The sequence below is a fragment of the Taurulus bubalis genome (genome assembly GCF_910589615.1).
Source record: "Taurulus bubalis genome assembly, chromosome: 2".
Taxonomy (NCBI): Eukaryota; Metazoa; Chordata; class Actinopteri; order Perciformes; family Cottidae; genus Taurulus; species Taurulus bubalis.
In genome coordinates this window covers 155,825-176,986 of record NC_136590.1, presented here as the reverse complement: position 1 = coordinate 176,986, position 21,162 = coordinate 155,825, and the positions used below count along the sequence as shown (strand labels likewise).

The following is a 21,162-nucleotide window of genomic DNA, read 5'->3' as shown; positions in this document are numbered from 1 at the left end:
ATATATTCTAGTACAGGTGAACCTACTCTGATCAATACCTCTATTATGTAGTATAATCGATGTTTTCAATATATATTCTAGTACAGGTGTACCTACTCTGATCAATACCTTTAATATGTAGTATAATCCATGTATTCAATATATATTCTAGTACAGGTGTACCTACTCTGAGCAATACCTTTATTATGTAGTATAATCCATGTATTCAATATATATTCTAGTACAGGTGTACCTATTCTTTAATAAACTAAATCACCTCACAAACACATGTATAATATGTCACTTGAATGTGATTATTATACATACATATATGTTTTATAATGATATATATATATAAAAAATCGCATTTACTAACACTTTATAAATTATCTTATTAATCATCTATAAGTCCTTAATATTTAATTTACAAATGTGGAATTCATCGATTATAAAGTATGAAATGCATAATAGTCAAGCGTATTAAACCTCTTAGCGTTCTTGTAAAATTTGCCTAAACCGCCTATCCAGGTATACCCAAAGTAAATTGGAAGCTGTACTTGAACTATTTGGAGTAAATGCATGGTCTTGGTCTCTTTTGAAAAGTAACAATCTGAAGCTTTTTCCCCTCAATAGTCAGAATCACTTTAAGTGCTGCTGACACTGAGTTATATGAGTTTGAACACATTAAAGTATAAGGTTTTTATTTCCGCCTGAACATTTCTTTGTAAATAGATGCCTGGAGATGACTATAAATGGGACTTATGGACTGGAAAACACAATGGGACCATAGCCTGAAGCCTTTTCTAGTCTAAGTAAAAAGTTGACAACAATATCACAGAAAATTAATATTTTACACATGTTTTTCTAATGAAATGTCTAGGCGTTTTTCCATTTTGAGACTGAAAATATCCATGATATATACACTATATACCTATTAAAAAGGGTTATAGTCTTGCAAACTTATAGAGGTACTATTCATATTTACTACCAGTATTGCTGAAACAGAGCAAATGAAGTATAAATGCATTGTTATGCTAATTCAATGACAAACTGAGGCTCTATCAGCAGCTGGTCTGTGTCATGAAGCTGAAGGCTGTTGTGATTATCTCCACCCCCTCTTGTTTAGACTCGTTTTTTAGGCAATTTCATTGGCTGTCCGAAACGCCTGTCATCCGAGCCGTATAATGTGACAGGCTTGAGCCACGTAAGGAAAGAGATGCTGAGCCTGAACTTCAACGTAGCTTCTGGTTGGGTAATGTAGCCTGTTAGTCAGGGCATGAAGCTCATTAGAAAGGGAAGATTTCGGCGGACATTTTGGTGCCCGGTTTTCATCTGTGCTCTCATGCAAACTTGCATTGCTTCTAAAAACAAAAAAATATTGTTTTCTATCTTCCAGCTTATATGAAATAATGCAACACCAGTTCGTGGATATTTATGGATGTAATCATGTGTTTTGGATTAAATCTTTTATGCGATTTTTGTGTATTAGATAGATAGATAGATAGATAGATAGATAGATAGAAAGATAGATAGATAGATAGATAGATAGATAGATAGAAAGATTGATAGATAGATAGATAGATAGATTAGTAGCGCCGTACAACTTGAAGATACAAATAAACACACAAGATAAAAGATAAAATATATAAAGAAGCAACAGGGATGAAAGATATATACAAATAAAATTAAAATAAAGTAAAATATAAAAGTATATACACACACAAAAGAATAGAATACAACTCACTGGAATGAAATATATTTACAGCCGAGTGTATTCATTAATTAAGCAAATTAAATGTAAACAATAGATAATGCAAAATGCAAAGTATGTATTGGACCTTTACGACGTAACAACGCCGATGTTATTGAAATGTTCTGGATTTATGAATCAATATGAGGCGTCATCGGTGAGTTGGCTGGATTTTGCTATCGTTTGTTTGTTTGTTGGTGTCTGACATTAACGTGAGCTGTAGCTGCTGTGGTGGTCTGATCTGAAAGCTGGAATCACAAGAATCGTAGGTTTCCAGAAACATGTGGCACTCGTACCAAACTATAAATAGATGTACAGTGCACACTAGAATACAGTAAAGGACGGCAGAACGCTAAGTCAAGAATAAAACATTTATAACTGTGTTTATGAATTGCATACTAATGAGTTACTAATGAGTGTTCATGTTGGAACAATGCTTTATGAATGATGAATTCAGTGTTTACTCATGCTTTACTAATGCTAAATATATGATATGAAAATAAAGATTGAAGTCAAGATGTGGGTTCATAAACCCATATTCATATATTTTAAGTATTGGTGGAGGTTTCCTGTCAGTGTTAGAGAGCTGAAGGTAACATTGATGTAATATTGTATTTATGACTCAGAGACTCTGCTGCTGTGACTCACCAACAGAAAGTCTGAAGTTGCTCAACGTCTTCATGGCGAGGTTTATAGGATCTGTTCCTTTCAGAGCTTTAAGGTTTATTACATTATTACACAAACAATGCCGTCATGTTTCAAAACAAACCACAGACGTGGAAAGCCTTTACCTAACCAACAAGAAAAGGTTAAGAAATAAAGTGTGCAACCACGTTACCTAGAAGGGGGGAACAACGTGACATTACATGAATATGACAGAAATTGAATTGAATAAACAGCACTCTGCTGCATTAAAAATTCCCTTCAAAATAAAAGCACAGGATTTTGTTTGGCCGATGCAAAAGCCCGTGACTGACTGAAAACCAAAATTAACAGACTCAGCCTGGGAAATATGCTTAAAACAAACAAGGCAGCCGTGTTTGTCAATCATTGGCTGAGACACCTGTCAATCAAGGCAAACACAGCTTGACCCGCCCTCTGAGCGTAGAAGCTGTCGCCGTCGTGCACGAACTGAAGTTTTGACTTCAGCCGTCTTCACTGCAGGTGACCGCCATGACGCGCCGCCTGTCGCCGCGATGACGGGCGCCGCCCAGGCACCCGTCCAATGGGACGGCGACCCCGCCCCCAAGCTGGCGGAGCTGGTCCAGGATCAGCAGCCGGACGCACTGTGGAGGAAGGAGGTCCTGGATCTGCTCACACAGCTGGTCCTGGTCCAGAAGGAGGTCGTGGGGGGCCAGGGTCAGGTGGTGCAGCTGCTCGGCACCCTGGGTACTCAGGTGGGTTTACTTCAGTCTAGTTCATCTTTCGGTTTAGTTTAGTTTCTCTTTCTTTAAGTTTAGTGAAGCTTTTGATAACGTTTCGTTTATGCCAGGTTTAATTTACTTTTAGTTTAGATAAGGTTTAGTTAATCTCATGTGAGCACCATGTCCCAGGTTTAGTTTAGATAAGGTTTAGTTCATCTCAGTTTTAGATATGGTTTATCTCAGGTAGATCTCAGGTTTAGCTTTTTACCTCTGGATTAGTTTAGATAATGTCTATTTTAATTCATTGAAGGTTTACTTTAGAGAATATTTTGTTTAAATTATCTCTGGTTGAACTTAGTAGATCTCAGGATTAGTTTAAATAAGGTTTAGTTTATCACACATTTAGTTTCTTTGAGTTTAGATTAAGTTGAGTTCAGATAGCATTGTTTTAGTGGGGTTATGACATCATAACTGGTCTGCTGTAATAATCCATGTTAGCGGTTCATATCACACGTGTATTAGTCTGTTAGTTAAACTCACCAGGGTTCCGTGTCCTCAGGGTTCCCAGCAGATCCAGCATCTGCAGAACCTGGCTCGTCACCAGAGTCTGCTGGTGGAGAACCACCAGGCGTTACTGCTGCAGACCTCCCGCATCGCCACCCAGCTGCAGGACCTCAAGAGGCCCCCCAACACGGACCCCCAATGAGAGCCTCTGGTTGTCCAGAGGCAGCCAATGAGATGAGAGCAGTGTGTTGTGATGGTTTAGTTCTCATCCTGCTGGTCACTGGTTTAGATGTGATTTACTAACTAAACCAGTTAAAGCTGTTAACCAGTTAACATCCAATCTTTTAATCCATACTAATCATTTCCAGCATGCTGATAGATTTAAGCACATAATCAAACAAGATTCTTAGATTAAGAATCAGAGAGCTGATAGAAGTGAACAGGTGTGTTGGTGACATCACAGCATCCCATCAGGAACACCTGTATTGTTGTATCTCCTGTTCTGTCATTCTCTAAATAAAGTTATGTTTGATCACCGTCCAGCCGTGGTGTTTCTGTGTTATTCAGACTGACTGCTTCTATCAGGCCTCATGAGGTGCTGGACCAGGTCCTCATCAGGCCTCATGAGGTGCTGGACCAGGTCCTCATCAGGCCTCATGTGGTGCTGGACCAGGTCCTCATCAGGCCTCATGAGGTGCTGGACCAGGTCCTCATCAGGCCTCATGTGGTGCTGGACCAAGTCCTCATCAGGCCTCATGTGGTGCCGGACCAGGTCCTCATCAGGCCTCATGTGGTGCCGGACCAGGTCCTCATCAGGCCTCATGTGGTGCTGGACCAAGTCCTCATCAGGCCTCATGTGGTGCCGGACTAGGTCCTCATCAGGCCTCATGTGGTGCCGGACCAGGTCCTCATCAGGCCTCATGTGGTGCCGGACCAGGTCCTCATCAGGCCTCATGTGGTGCTGGACCAGGTCCGATGGGTCTGTTCCATGCTCCTGCTTGTGCAGTAATGTAATGATGAGTCATTTTGAAGATATCTTCGACCATTACTATGTCAACGAGATTCAATTATACGTAAAGTTTGAGTCTCGAAATTTTGGAGAAACTGAAAAAGGGGGCGTGTCATATGTATGACCACACCCATCACCACAGGTGGGCGTGTCATTTCATTTCATTTTTTATTTATTTGAACAAGGACCGTACACATCAATCAACCCAGGGGTAAATGTGTCAGTCTTAGCTAAGGCTAAATTTCAACCGTAGTCCCTGTGGCCAGATATAACATGCCATCACTAAAGGAAAGAAATGGTTATAACAAAACTTTATTAAAAGCAATAAACATATAGGTTACGATCAAATATATAAATAGGCCTCATCATAAAATCAGAAAAACATCATAAAGATCATTAAACATACACACATTTTGTACACACAATCATTGAGGAGGGAGTCACGATTCATGCTCACACACCTGATTGCTAATAAGCCAATTCTTCAGGCCGTGTTTAAAAGAGGGATATGTTCTGCTAGTGCGGATATGCTGGGCCAGGGCATTCCAGAGGTGTCCTGCTTTTACTGGTGTCTTATGTGACCACACCCATCACCACAGATGGGCATGTCGTATGTGACCACACCCATCACCACATGTGGGCGTGTCATACTTGTGACCACACCCATAATCGCAGGGGGCGTGTCATATGTGACCACACCCATCCACAGGTGGGCGTGTCATTATTGTGACCACACCCATCACCACAGGTGGGCGTGTCGTATGTGACCACACCCATCACCACAGGTGGGCGTGTCGTATGTGACCACACCATCACCACACGAGGGCGTGTCATACTTGTGACCACACCCATCACCACAGGTGGCGTGTCGTATGTGACCACACCCATCACCAGAGGGGGCGTGTCGTATGTGACCACACTCATCACCGCAGGTGGGCGTGTCGTATGTGACTACACCCATCCACAGGTGGGCGTGTCATATGTGACCACACCCATCACCACATATGGGCGTGTCATACTTGTGACCACACCCATCACCACATGTGGCCGTGTCGTGTGTGACCACACCTATCACCACAGATGGGCGTGTCATATGTGACCACACCCATCACCACAGGTGGGCGTGTCAAACGTGTGACCACACCCATCACCACATGTGGGCGTGTCATACTTGTGACCACACCCATCATCACGGGTGGGCGTGTCAGGTGCTTGTTGTGCTTCAGCGTTGCTGTTAAACTGATGGACGGTTTCTTCGTTGGTTTCAGAAGCTCCGGATCCTCCGTCGATCCGTCTGAACTCGGACTTCCTGCCAAACCAAACGGAGGTGGTCCTGACCGCCGGCTCCCCCTTCAACCTCACCTGTCATGGCCGCCGTTCGGTCCGTCTGACCTCCACTGCGTTCCGTCTGTTGTACCGGGACCGACTGCTGGAGCCGGTGGAGGTCAAGAGGTCAGACCCCAGACACACCGGGACCTACCGCTGTGCGTACGTCAACCAGAGCCTGGAGCACCTGGACACCTTGATACACCTGTATGTGAAAGGTAAGATTAGCTGAGGACACGCCCCCTGCCAGTCATAGATCCAAACAGTCAGATGTCAGATGGTCTTCATAGGCCGTCATGACCCTCCGCTGCTAACAGAAGCTTTTGTGGCATTCATCTGTTAAAAATGACCTCGCTATCCCATAATGCCTCTCTCTCAGACCCAGCTGACGCCTCCAGTGTGTTCGTCACACCTCACAGCGTCCCTTCTGTCAAAGAGGGCCAGGACTTCCTTTTCAGGTGTCTGCTCACCGACCCGTCCGTCACCGAGCTCACCTTCCAATCAGCGGAGAGCGCGGGGGCCGAGGGGCGGGGCCTGCCTCGAGGCATGAACGTGACCTTTGACCGGCAGAAAGGAGCCCTGATCCGAGACCTGCAGAGGTCATTCAGTGGGAAATACGTTTGTTCGGGCTGGAAGAACCGAAGGGAGTTCAGATCCAGACCCGTCGACCTGCAGGTGTTCCGCAGTAAGACCTGTCTGTCTTCTGCTACCTGATTTCCATTTCTACCTGTGCCCCCGATGACCTGTCTTTCTACCTGTCTGTCTGCAGCGCTCCGGCATCCTCCCAGTCTGTCCGTCAGTCAGGATCAAGTGGTTCGGCTGGAGGGGGAGAGCTTTGAGGTCACCTGTCTCACCAGTAGCCCCACCCATTTCTACACCCTCACCTGGACACACCCCAACACAAAGGTCAGAGGTCGCCTGTTATCTGATATCCCGCATGTCCTGGTATTCATCGTTTCTTGGTTTCCTCCCAGACACTGAACGCCACTGTGAGCCGTGACTACATCAACGGCCACCTGTACATGAACAGCACTCTGAGGGTCTGGGCTGTGGGCCGGCCTCACGGGGGCCGCTACACCTGCAGGGCCGTCAACGAGGCCGGGGCAGCCTCGGCCAGCACGGAGCTGAGGGTTCTGGGTAAGAGATGTAATAACACAATGTGACAACGCTATTTTAAATCAGAAACTATGTCTAGGGAACAAGATGCAAATCTACCAAAAGAGCCGCAGCATGAAGACGGACAGACAGAGTTTTATTCACGGTCTCTTGTCTTCTTCCTCACCAGACGGCCCCTACCTGAGGATCTACCTGCAGCCGCTGCAGCAAGCTAACGGCGACGCCAAGACCACAGTGGCACAGGAGGCTAATGCTAATGCTAGCAGCATGCTGGTGGAGGGGCAGGGAGAACTAGTTAACGTTAGCACCAATCAACTGGACTTGAACGGGGACAACAGTGCTAACATTAGTGGCAGTAGCACAGTGGAGGTGCATGAAGGTCGAGATGTGACGTTGACCTTTGTGATCGAAGCGTATCCTCCAATCAGGAGCCAGCGCTGGATGAAAACAACACACGCCCATAAGGACAACAACAACAATACAGTGTACCAGGAGAGCTACGCTGCTAACGGCTACAGGTGAGCAAGCTAACAAATACAGGCTAGCATGCAAACAAATACAAGCTAGCATGCTAATACATGCCTGTGAGCATTCTACTCCAGTTCAGAATGTTCAATTCATTTCAGTTCATTTTGTATAGCAAAGAATCATGGGGGCTTGATGTGAGAGGGTTAATGTGAGAGGGTTAATGTGAGGGTGAATGTGAGGGTTGATGTGAGGGGGTTGATGTGAGGGTGAGAGGCTGAATGAGGGGGTTGATGTGAGAGGGTTGATGTGAGGGTGAGAGGGTGAATGTGAGAGGGTTAATGTGAGGGTGAATGTGACGGTTGATGTGAGGGGGTTGATGTGAGGGTGAATGAGGGGGTTGATGTCAGAGGGTTGATGTGAGGGTGAATGTGAGGGTTGATGTGAGGGTTGATGTGAGAGGGTTGATGTGAGGGGGTTGATGTGAGGGTGAGAGGGTGAATGTGAGGGTTGAGGTGAGGGTGAGAGGGTGAATGTGAAGGTTGATGTGAGGGTTGATGTGAGGGGGTTGATGTGAGGGTGAGAGGGTGAATGTGAGGGTTGATGTGAGAGGGTTGATGTGAGGGGTTGATGTGAGGGTGAGAGGGTGAATTTGAGGATTGATGTGAGGGTGAGAGGGTGAATGTGAGGGTTTATGTGAGGGTTGATATGAGGGTGAGAGGGTGAATGTGAGGGTTGATGTGAGGGTGAGAGGGTGAATGTGAGGGTTGATGTGAGGGTTGATGTGAGGGTTGATATGAGGGTGGGAGGGTGAATTTGATGGTTGATGTGAGGGTGAGAGGGTGAATGTGAGGGTTGATGTGAGGGTGAGAGGGTGAATGTGAGGGTTGATGTGAGGGTGAGAGTGTGAATGTGAGGGTTGATGTGAGGGTGAGAGGGTGAATGTGAGGGTTGATGTGAGGGTGAGAGGGTGAATGTGAGGGTTGATGTGAGGGTGTGTTTCTGGCTGCAGGGCGGAGGCCAGCCTGCTGCTCCGTCGGGTTCACCAGGAGGATCGAGGTCGATACTCGTTCCTCTTTAATAACTCCTTCTTTGAGGGGTCACAGAACATCGACCTCCAAGTTTACCGTAAGAAACCTCTCCTCCTCCTCCTCATCCTCCTCCTCCTCCTCTTCCACCTTCTCCTCCTCCTCCTATTCTTCTTCTTCCTCCTCCTCCTCATCCTCCTCCTACTTCTCCTCTGCAGTCTGAACTTCACCTGAGTTGTTGTTTATCTTAGTTCTTGTTAATCTGAATTGTTGTTTATCTGAGTTGTTGTTTATCATAGTTGTTGTTGTTTATCTTAGTTGTTGTTGTTTATATTAGTTGTTGTTTATCTGAGTTGTTGTTTATCTTAGTTGTTGTTGTTTATCTGAGTTGTTTATCTTAGTTGTTGTTGTTTATATTAGTTGTTGTTTATCTGAGTTGTTGTTTATCTTAGTTGTTGTTGTTTATCTGAGTTGTTTATCTTAGTTGTTGTTGTTTATCTGAGTTGTTGTTTATCTGAGTTGTTGTTGTTTATCTTAGTTGTTTTTATCTTTGTTGTTGTTTATCTTAGTTGTTGTTTATCTTAGTTGCTGTTGTTTATCTTAGTTATTGTTTATCTTAGTTGCTGTTGTTTATCTTAGTTGCTGTTGTTTATCTTAGTTGCTGTTTATCTTAATTGCTCTTGTTTATCTTAGTTGCTGTTGTTTATCTTAGTTGTTGTTGATCTTAGTTGCTGTTGTTTATCTTAGTTGCTGTTGTTTATCTTAGTTGTTGTTGATCTTAGCTTCTGTTCTGTTCTCCTTGGCTCCAGAACCAAAACCCTGACTGTGTTCCTTTAGGTTCTCCGAGCGTCGACATCAGTCTGCAGAACGACACGCTGACCTGCTGCAGCTCTGGATACCCGCTACCCACAATGCACTGGTGCATCTGCCCCGGGGTAAAGCACACGTACGTACAGCCTAAAGTGGGCATGGCCTCCTTTCCACACAGTGCCACAAAGCAGAGAGAGAATTAGAACTGTTAACCCTTTAAATTGAAATAACTTCATAAAACCAACAGTGTCATAAGTATCTGATCTGAAACATCTCCAAACTCCGCCCAATTTAACCCTGCCAGACGCAGAGAAGCTCGTCCACGCCTTTATCTCCTCAAGACTGGACTACTGCAACTCACTGTTCACTGGGATAACTGACAAGAACATCCAGAAACTACAGTATATCCAAAACAGTGCTGCCAGGGTCCTGAGGGGAGTCCGGAAATATGCCACATATCCCCCATTCTCCACTCACTGCACTGGCTCCCTGTTTCATTCCGGATTAACTACAAGGTCTTAGTACTCACATATAAATGCATCAACGGACATGCACCCCCCTACCTACAAGAAGGTATCACTCCCCTAACCTCCACCCACACCCTCAGATCCACAGGCCGCTCGCTCCTCAGGGTCCCCAACACCAAGCTCCACCATGGACCACCAGACCGGGTCCCCAACACCAAGCTCCACCATGGACCACCAGACCTGGTCCCCAACACCAAGCTCCACCATGGACCACCAGACCGGGTCCCCAACACCAAGCTCCACTATGGACCACCAGACCTGGTCCCCAAAACCAAGCTCCACCATGGACCACCAGACCTGGTCTCCAACACCAAGCTCCACCATGGACCACCAGACCTGGTGCCTAACACCAAGCTCCACCATGGACCACGAGACCTGGTCCCCAACACCAAACACCAAGCTCCACCATGGACCACCAGACCTGGTCCCCAACACCAAACACCAAGCTCCACCATGGACCACCAGACCTGGTCCCCAACACCAGGCTCCACCAGACCTGGTCCCCAACACCAAGCTCCAACATGGACCACCAGACCTGGTCCCCAAATCCAGGCTCCACCAGACCTGGTCCCTAACACCAAGCTCCACCATGGACCACCAGACCTGGTCCCCAACACCAAGTTCCACTATGGACCACCAGACCTGGTCCCCGACACCAAGCTCCACTGTGGACCACCAGACCTGGTCCCCAACACCAAGCTCCACCATGGACCACCAGACCTGGTCCCCAACACTAAGCTCCACTATGGACCACCAGACCTGGTCCCCAACACCAGGCTCCACCATGGACCACCAGACCTGGTCCCCAACACCAAGCTCCACCATGGACCACCAGACCTGGTCCCCAACACCAAGCTCCACCATGGACCACCAGACCTGGTCCCCAACACCAGGCTCCACCAGACCTGGTCCCCAACACCAAGCTCTACCATGGACCACCAGACCTGGTCCCCAACACCAAGCTCCACTGTGGACCACCAGACCTGGTCCCCAACACCAAGCTCCACCATGGACCACCAGACCTGGTCCCCAACACCAAGCTCCACCATGGACCACAAGACCTGGTCCCTAACACCAAGCTCCACCATGGACCACGAGACCTGGTCCCCAACACCAAACACCAAGCTCCACCATGGACCACCAGACCTGGTCCCCAACACCAAACACCAAGCTCCACCATGGACCACCAGACCTGGTCCCCAACACCAGGCTCCACCAGACCTGGTCCCCAACACCAAGCTCCACCATGGACCACCAGACCTGGTCCCCAACACCAGGCTCCACCATGGACCACCAGACCTGGTCCCCAACACCAAGCTCCACCATGGACCACCAGACCTGGTCCCCAATACCAGGCTCCACCAGACCTGGTCCCCAACACCAAGCTCCACCATGGACCACCAGACCTGGTCCCCAACACCAAGCTCCACCATGGACCACCAGACCTGGTCCCCAACACCAAGCTCCACCATGGACCACCAGACCTGGTCCCCAACACCAGGCTCCACCAGACCTGGTCCCCAACACCAAGCTCTACCATGGACCACCAGACCTGGTCCCCAACACCAAGCTCCACTATGGACCACCAGACCTGGTCCCCAACACCAAGCTCCACCATGGACCACTAGACCTGGTCTCCAACACCAAGCTCCACCATGGACCACCAGACCTGGTCCCCAACACCAGGCTCCACCATGGGCCACCAGACCTGGTTCCTTACACCAAGCTCCACCATGGACCACCAGACCTGGTCCCCAACACCAAGCTCCACCATGGACCACCATACCTGGTCCCCAACACCAGGCTCCACCATGGACCACCAGACCTGGTCCCTAACACCAAGCTCCACCATGGGGACCAGGCCTCCTGCTAGTAGAACGGTCTCCCTGAATTGAGTTAATTTATTGTCAGCTATTACATTCTTATTTGTTATTGTTATGGGTTGCTTTAACTATGTTTTAATCTGTTTTATTTGTTTTTACTATATGTGTGGCACTCTGAGATTCTTTTGAAGGAAGAGTGCGATAAAAATGAAATGCATTATTATTATTATTATCTTCACCTCCACCTTGCCTACAGGTGTGGCGACGAGCCTGGTTACCAGCTTCCTGCAGCTGATGTGAGCTCCCAGGACGAGGAGGTGAGGACACACCTGACCCTACCTCGGTCCCCTGGGGACGTCACCGTGGAGTGTGTCACCTCCAACCAGATGGGAGAGTCTCGTGAAGTCTTTACTCACCGTAGGTGTAGGAGAGTAAACCTGTTGATGAGGAAAAACCTTAAATGTGAATCAACGTGTTGAATGTGTTCTTATGTTTTTAGGTTTGGCAGAAAATGAACAAACCTTCTTGGCTCCGGCTCTGATTGGATCTCTGAGTGCAGCCGTGGTGCTGCTCCTGCTGTTATTGGTTGTGTTCTACAAGTGGAGACAAGTGTGTTCATTAGAATAATAACTAATAATACATGAACGTATAGTCCATGAAGAAAGGGGATTACTGTAAAGGAGAAAGGTCATAACTGTAAGGGAGAAAGGTAGTAACTGTAAAGGAGAAAGGTAATAACTGTAAAGGAGAAAGGTAATACCTGTAAGGGAGAAAGGTCATAACTGTAAGGGAGAAAGGACATAACTGTAAAGGAGAAAGGTTATAACTGTAAGGGAGAAAGGTAAAAGCTGTAAGGGAGAAAGATTATAACTGTAAGAGAGAAAGGTAATAACTGTAAGGGAGAAAGGTTATAACTGTAAAAGAGAAAAGTAATAAGCATAAGGGAGAAAGGTTATAACTGTAAGGGAGAAAGGACATAACTGTAAGGGAGAAAGGTAATAACTGTAAGGGAGAAAGGTTATAACTGTAAAGGAGAAAGGTCATAACTGTAAGGGAGAAAGGTAATAACTGTAAGGGAGAAAGGTAATAACTGTAAGGGAGAAAGGTTATAACTGTAAGGGAGAAAGGTAATAACTGTAAGGGAGAAAGGTCATTACTGTAAGGGAGAAAGGACATAACTGTAAAGGAGAAAGGTTATAACTGTAAGGGAGAAAGGACATAACTGTAAGGGAGAAAGGTCATTACTGTAAGGGAGAAAGGACATAACTGTAAAGGAGAAAGGTTATAACTGTAAGGGAGAAAGGTAAAAGCTGTAAGGGAGAAAGATTATAACTGTAAGAGAGAAAGGTAATAACTGTAAGGGAGAAAGGTTATAACTGTAAAAGAGAAAAGTAATAAGCATAAGGGAGAAAGGTTATAACTGTAAGGGAGAAAGGACATAACTGTAAGGGAGAAAGGTAATAACTGTAAGGGAGAAAGGTTATAACTGTAAAGGAGAAAGGTCATAACTGTAAGGGAGAAAGGTAATAACTGTAAGGGAGAAAGGTAATAACTGTAAGGGAGAAAGGTTATAACTGTAAGGGAGAAAGGTAATAACTGTAAGGGAGAAAGGTCATTACTGTAAGGGAGAAAGGACATAACTGTAAAGGAGAAAGGTTATAACTGTAAGGGAGAAAGGACATAACTGTAAGGGAGAAAGGTCATTACTGTAAGGGAGAAAGGACATAACTGTAAAGGAGAAAGGTTATAACTGTAAGGGAGAAAGGTAAAAACTGTAAGGGAGAAAGATTATAACTGTAAGAGAGAAAGGCAATAACTGTAAGGGAGAAAGGTTATAACTGTAAAAGAGAAAAGTAATAAGCATAAGGGAGAAAGGTTATAACTGTAAGGGAGAAAGGACATAACTGTAAGGGAGAAAGGTAATAACTGTAAGGGAGAAAGGTTATAACTGTAAAGGAGAAAGGTCATAACTGTAAGGGAGAAAGGTAATAACTGTAAGGGAGAAAGGTAATAACTTTAAGGGAGAAAGGTTATAACTGTAAGGGAGAAAGGTAATAACTGTAAGGGAGAAAGGACATAACTGTAAGGGAGAAAGGTAATAACTGTAAGGGAGAAAGGTTATAACTGTAAGGGAGAAAGGTAATAACTGTAAGGGAGAAAGGACATAACTGTAAGGGAGAAAGGTAATAACTGTAAGGGAGAAAAGTTATATCTGTAAGGGAGAAAGGTTATAACTGTAAGGGAGAAAGGTAATAACTGTAAGGGAGAAAGGACATAACTGTAAGGGAGAAAGGTAATAACTGTAAGGGAGAAAAGTTATATCTGTAAGGGAGAAAGGTTATAACTGTAAAGGAGAAAGGTCATAACTGTAAGGGAGAAAGGTTATAACTGTAAAGGAGAATGGTCATAACTGTAAGGGAGAAAGGTAATAACTGTAAGGGAGAAAGGTTATAACTGTAAGGGAGAAAGGTTATAACTGTAAAAGAGAAAGGTAATAACTATAAGGGAGAAAGGACATAACTGTAAGGGAGAAAGGTCATAACTGTAAGGGAGAAAGGTAATAACTGTAAGGGAGAAAGGTAATAACTGTAAGGGAGAAAGGTTATAACTGTAAAGGAGAAAGGTAGTAACTGTAAGGGAGAAAGGTAGTAACTGTAAGGGAGAAAGGTAGTTACTACTACATGACTTATCATAGGTATAGGTCTTAGGCATCATGCTCTCATAAGTCTCATACTCTCATAAAGAGGTCTCATGCTCTCATAAAGAGGTATCATGCTCTCATAAGTCTCATGCTCTCATAAAGAGGTCTCATGCTCTCATAAAGAGGTCTCATGCTCTCATAAGTCTCATGCTCTCATGAAGAGGTCTCATGCTCTCATAAAGAGGTCTCATGCTCTCATAAAGAGGTATCATACTCTCATAAGTCTCATGCTTTTATAAAGAGGTCTCATGCTCTCATAAAGAGGTCTCATGCTCTCATAAAGAAGTATCATGCTCTCATAAAGAGGTATCATGCTCTCATAAGTCTCATGCTTTTATAAAGAGGTCTCATGCTCTCATAAAGAGGTATAATGCTCTCATAAGTCTCATGCTTTTATAAAGAGGTCTCATGCTCTCATAAAGAGGTATCATGCTCTCATAAGTCTCATGCTCTCATAAAGAGGTATCATACTCTCATAAAGAGGTATCATGCTCTCATAAGTCTCATGCTCTCATAAAGAGGTATCATGCTCTCATAAGTCTCATGCTCTCATAAAGAGGTATCATACTCTGATAAAGAGGTATCATGCTCTCATAAGTCTCATGCTCTCATAAAGAGGTATCATGCTCTCATAAAGAGGTATCATGCTCTCATAAGTCTCATGCTCTCATAAAGAGGTATCATGCTCTCATAAGTCTCATGCTCTCATAAAGAGGTCTCATGCTCTCATAAAGAGGTATCATGCTCTCATAAGTAGTCTCATGCTCTCATAAAGAGGTCTCATGCTCTCATAAGTAGTCTCATGCTCTCATAAAGAGGTCTCATGCTCTCATAAGTCTCATGCTCTCATAAAGAGGTCTCATGCTCTCATAAGTAGTCTCATACTCTCATAAAGAGGTCTCATGCTCTCATTAGTAGTCTCATGCTCTCATAAAGAGGTATCATGCTCTCATAAAGAGGTCTCATGCTCTCATAAGTCGCATGCTCTCATAAAGAGGTATCATGCTCTCATAAGTCTCCTGCTCTCATAAAGAGGTCTCATGCTCTCATAAAGAGGTCTCATGCTCTCATAAGTCTCATGCTCTCATAAAGAGGTTTCATGCTCTCATAAGTCTCCTGCTCTCATAAAGAGGTCTCATGCTCTCATAAAGAGGTCTCATGCTCTCATAAAGAGGTCTCATGCTCTCATAAGTCTCCTGCTCTCATAAAGAGGTCTCATGCTCTCATAAGTCTCATGCTCTCATAAAGAGGTCTCATGCTCTCATAAGTAGTCTCATGCTCTCATAAAGAGGTCTCATGCTCTCATAAGTAGTCTCATGGTCTCATAAAGAGGTCTCATGCTCTCATAAGTCATATGCTCTCATAAAGAGGTCTCATGCTCTCATAAGTAGTCTCATGCTCTCATAAAGAGGTATCATGCTCTCATAAAGAGGTCTCATGCTCTCATAAGTCGCATGCTCTCATAAAGAGGTATCATGCTCTCATAAGTCTCCTGCTCTCATAAAGAGGTCTCATGCTCTCATAAGTCTCATGCTGTCATAAAGAGATTTCATGCTCTCATAAGTCTCCTGCTCTCATAAAGAGGTCTCATGCTCTCATAAAGAGGTTTCATGCTCTCATAAGTCTCCTGCTCTCATAAAGAGGTCTCATGCTCTCATAAAGAGGTCTCATGCTGTCATAAGTCTCCTGCTCTCATAAAGAGGTCTCATGCTCTCATAAAGAGGTCTCGTGCTCTCATAAGTCTCATGCTCTCATAAAGAGGTCTCATGCTCTCATAAGTCTCCTGCTCTCATAAAGAGGTCTCATGCTCTCATAAAGAGGTCTCATGCTCTCATAAGTCTCCTGCTCTCATAAAGAGGTCTCATGCTCTCATAAGTCTCATGCTCTCATAAAGAGGTCTCATGCTCTCATAAGTAGTCTCATGCTCTCATAAAGAGGTCTCATGCTCTCATAAGTAGTCTCATGCTCTCATAAAGAGGTCTCATGCTCTCATAAGTCTCATGCTCTCATAAAGAGGTCTCATGCTCTCATAAGTCTCATGCTCTCATAAAGAGGTTTCATGCTCTCATAAGTCTCCTGCTCTCATAAAGAGGTCTCATGCTCTCATAAAGAGGTCTCATGCTCTCATAAGTCTCCTGCTCTCATAAAGAGGTCTCATGCTCTCATAAAGAGGTCTCGTGCTCTCATAAGTCTCATGCTCTCATAAAGAGGTTTCATGCTCTCATAAGTCTCCTGCTCTCATAAAGAGGTCTCATGCTCTCATAAAGAGGTCTCATGCTCTCATAAAGAGGTCTCATGCTCTCATAAGTCTCCTGCTCTCATAAAGAGGTCTCATGCTCTCATAAGTCTCATGCTCTCATAAAGAGGTCTCATGCTCTCATAAGTAGTCTCATGCTCTCATAAAGAGGTCTCATGCTCTCATAAGTAGTCTCATGGTCTCATAAAGAGGTCTCATGCTCTCATAAGTCTCATGCTCTCATAAAGAGGTCTCATGCTCTCATAAGTAGTCTCATGCTCTCATAAAGAGGTATCATGCTCTCATAAAGAGGTCTCATGCTCTCATAAGTCGCATGCTCTCATAAAGAGGTATCATGCTCTCATAAGTCTCCTGCTCTCATAAAGAGGTCTCATGCTCTCATAAGTCTCATGCTGTCATAAAGAGATTTCATGCTCTCATAAGTCTCCTGCTCTCATAAAGAGGTCTCATGCTCTCATAAAGAGGTTTCATGCTCTCATAAGTCTCCTGCTCTCATAAAGAGGTCTCATGCTCTCATAAAGAGGTCTCATGCTGTCATAAGTCTCCTGCTCTCATAAAGAGGTCTCATGCTCTCATAAAGAGGTATCATGCTCTCATAAGTCTCATGCTCTCATAAAGAGGTATCATGCTCTCATAAGTCTCATGCTCTCATAAAGAGGTATCATACTCTGATAAAGAGGTATCATGCTCTCATAAGTCTCATGCTCTCATAAAGAGGTATCATGCTCTCATAAAGAGGTATCATGCTCTCATAAGTCTCATGCTCTCATAAAGAGGTATCATGCTCTCATAAGTCTCATGCTCTCATAAAGAGGTCTCATGCTCTCATAAAGAGGTATCATGCTCTCATAAGTAGTCTCATGCTCTCATAAAGAGGTCTCATGCTCTCATAAGTAGTCTCATGCTCTCATAAAGAGGTCTCATGCTCTCATAAGTCTCATGCTCTCATAAAGAGGTCTCATGCTCTCATAAGTAGTCTCATACTCTCATAAAGAGGTCTCATGCTCTCATTAGTAGTCTCATGCTCTCATAAAGAGGTATCATGCTCTCATAAAGAGGTCTCATGCTCTCATAAGTCGCATGCTCTCATAAAGAGGTATCATGCTCTCATAAGTCTCCTGCTCTCATAAAGAGGTCTCATGCTCTCATAAAGAGGTCTCATGCTCTCATAAGTCTCCTGCTCTCATAAAGAGGTCTCATGCTCTCATAAAGAGGTCTCGTGCTCTCATAAGTCTCATGCTCTCATAAAGAGGTTTCATGCTCTCATAAGTCTCCTGCTCTCATAAAGAGGTCTCATGCTCTCATAAAGAGGTCTCATGCTCTCATAAAGAGGTCTCATGCTCTCATAAGTCTCCTGCTCTCATAAAGAGGTCTCATGCTCTCATAAGTCTCATGCTCTCATAAAGAGGTCTCATGCTCTCATAAGTAGTCTCATGCTCTCATAAAGAGGTCTCATGCTCTCATAAGTAGTCTCATGGTCTCATAAAGAGGTCTCATGCTCTCATAAGTCATATGCTCTCATAAAGAGGTCTCATGCTCTCATAAGTAGTCTCATGCTCTCATAAAGAGGTATCATGCTCTCATAAAGAGGTCTCATGCTCTCATAAGTCGCATGCTCTCATAAAGAGGTATCATGCTCTCATAAGTCTCCTGCTCTCATAAAGAGGTCTCATGCTCTCATAAGTCTCATGCTGTCATAAAGAGATTTCATGCTCTCATAAGTCTCCTGCTCTCATAAAGAGGTCTCATGCTCTCATAAAGAGGTTTCATGCTCTCATAAGTCTCCTGCTCTCATAAAGAGGTCTCATGCTCTCATAAAGAGGTCTCATGCTGTCATAAGTCTCCTGCTCTCATAAAGAGGTCTCATGCTCTCATAAAGAGGTCTCGTGCTCTCATAAGTCTCATGCTCTCATAAAGAGGTTTCATGCTCTCATAAGTCTCCTGCTCTCATAAAGAGGTCTCATGCTCTCATAAAGAGGTCTCATGCTCTCATAAGTCTCCTGCTCTCATAAAGAGGTCTCATGCTCTCATAAGTCTCATGCTCTCATAAAGAGGTCTCATGCTCTCATAAGTAGTCTCATGCTCTCATAAAGAGGTCTCATGCTCTCATAAGTAGTCTCATGCTCTCATAAAGAGGTCTCATGCTCTCATAAGTCTCATGCTCTCATAAAGAGGTCTCATGCTCTCATAAGTCTCATGCTCTCATAAAGAGGTTTCATGCTCTCATAAGTCTCCTGCTCTCATAAAGAGGTCTCATGCTCTCATAAAGAGGTCTCATGCTCTCATAAGTCTCCTGCTCTCATAAAGAGGTCTCATGCTCTCATAAAGAGGTCTCATGCTCTCATAAGTCTCATGCTCTCATAAAGAGGTTTCATGCTCTCATAAGTCTCCTGCTCTCATAAAGAGGTCTCATGCTCTCATAAAGAGGTCTCATGCTCTCATAAAGAGGTCTCATGCTCTCATAAGTCTCCTGCTCTCATAAAGAGGTCTCATGCTCTCATAAGTCTCATGCTCTCATAAAGAGGTCTCATGCTCTCATAAGTAGTCTCATGCTCTCATAAAGAGGTCTCATGCTCTCATAAGTAGTCTCATGGTCTCATAAAGAGGTCTCATGCTCTCATAAGTCTCATGCTCTCATAAAGAGGTCTCATGCTCTCATAAGTAGTCTCATGCTCTCATAAAGAGGTATCATGCTCTCATAAAGAGGTCTCATGCTCTCATAAGTCGCATGCTCTCATAAAGAGGTATCATGCTCTCATAAGTCTCCTGCTCTCATAAAGAGGTCTCATGCTCTCATAAGTCTCATGCTGTCATAAAGAGATTTCATGCTCTCATAAGTCTCCTGCTCTCATAAAGAGGTCTCATGCTCTCATAAAGAGGTTTCATGCTCTCATAAGTCTCCTGCTCTCATAAAGAGGTCTCATGCTCTCATAAAGAGGTCTCATGCTGTCATAAGTCTCCTGCTCTCATAAAGAGGTCTCATGCTCTCATAAAGAGGTCTCGTGCTCTCATAAGTCTCATGCTCTCATAAAGAGGTCTCATGCTCTCATAAGTCTCCTGCTCTCATAAAGAGGTCTCATGCTCTCATAAAGAGGTCTCATGCTCTCATAAGTCTCCTGCTCTCATAAAGAGGTCTCATGCTCTCATAAGTCTCATGCTCTCATAAAGAGGTCTCATGCTCTCATAAGTAGTCTCATGCTCTCATAAAGAGGTCTCATGCTCTCATAAGTAGTCTCATGCTCTCATAAAGAGGTCTCATGCTCTCATAAGTCTCATGCTCTCATAAAGAGGTCTCATGCTCTCATAAGTCTCATGCTCTCATAAAGAGGTTTCATGCTCTCATAAGTCTCCTGCTCTCATAAAGAGGTCTCATGCTCTCATAAAGAGGTCTCATGCTCTCATAAGTCTCCTGCTCTCATAAAGAGGTCTCATGCTCTCATAAAGAGGTCTCATACTCTCATAAGTCTCATGCTCTCATAAAGAGGTTTCATGCTCTCATAAGTCTCCTGCTCTCATAAAGAGGTCTCATGCTCTCATAAAGAGGTCTCATGCTCTCATAAGTCTCCTGCTCTCATAAAGAGGTCTCATGCTCTCATAAGTCTCCTGCTCTCATAAAGAGGTCTCATGCTCTCATAAAGAGGTCTCATGCTCTCATAAGTCGCATGCTCTCATAAAGAGGTATCATGCTCTCATAAGTCTCCTGCTCTCATAAAGAGGTCTCATGCTCTCATAAGTCTCATGCTGTCATAAAGAGATTTCATGCTCTCATTAGTCTCCTGCTCTCATAAAAAGGTCTCATGCTCTCATAAAGAGGTTTCATGCTCTCATAAGTCTCCTGCTCTCATAAAGAGGTCTCATGCTCTCATAAAGAGGTCTCATGCTCTCATAAGTCTCCTGCTCTCATAAAGAGGTCTCATGCTCTCATAAAGAGGTCTCATGCTCTCATAAGTCTCATGCTCTCATAAAGAGGTCGCATGCTCTCATAAGTAGTCTCATGCTCTCATAAAGAGGTCTCATGCTCTCATAAGTCTCCTGCTCTCATAAAGAGGTCTCATGCTCTCATAAAGAGGTCTCATGCTCTCATCAGTCTCATGCTCTCATAAAGAGGTCGCATGCTCTCATAAGTAGTCTCATGCTCTCATAAAGAGGTCTCATGCTCTCATAAGTCTCATGCTCTCATAAAGAGGTCTCATGCTCTCATAAGTTGTCTCATGCTCTCATAAAGAGGTCTCATGCTCTCATAAGTCTCATGCTCTCATAAAGAGGTCTCATGCTCTCATAAGTAGTCTCATACTCTCATACAGAGGTCTCATGCTCTCATAAGTAGTCTCATGCTCTCATAAAGAGGTATCATGTTCTCATAAAGAGGTCTCATGCTCTCATAAGTCGCATGCTCTCATAAGTAGTCTCAAACTCTCATAAAGAGGTCTCATGCTCTCATAAGTAGTCTCATGCTCTCATAAAGAGGTATCATGCTCTCATAAAGAGGTCTCATGCTCTCAT

General features: G+C 44.4%; 1 protein-coding gene across 1 annotated transcript in view; it reads left to right on the top strand.

Moving 5' to 3' along the window:
- csf1rb (colony stimulating factor 1 receptor, b) overlaps positions 1–21,162 on the top strand; it is a 46,448-nt gene that overhangs the window by 9,084 nt on the left and 16,202 nt on the right. The window contains exons 2-10 of the mRNA XM_079238081.1: positions 5,875–6,150; positions 6,312–6,617; positions 6,702–6,838; positions 6,907–7,069; positions 7,218–7,566; positions 8,526–8,641; positions 9,379–9,487; positions 11,958–12,118; positions 12,201–12,310. Of these exons, the coding sequence (XP_079094207.1) occupies positions 5,875–6,150; positions 6,312–6,617; positions 6,702–6,838; positions 6,907–7,069; positions 7,218–7,566; positions 8,526–8,641; positions 9,379–9,487; positions 11,958–12,118; positions 12,201–12,310 (1,727 nt within the window). The remainder of the gene's footprint in view (positions 1–5,874; positions 6,151–6,311; positions 6,618–6,701; positions 6,839–6,906; positions 7,070–7,217; positions 7,567–8,525; positions 8,642–9,378; positions 9,488–11,957; positions 12,119–12,200; positions 12,311–21,162) is intronic.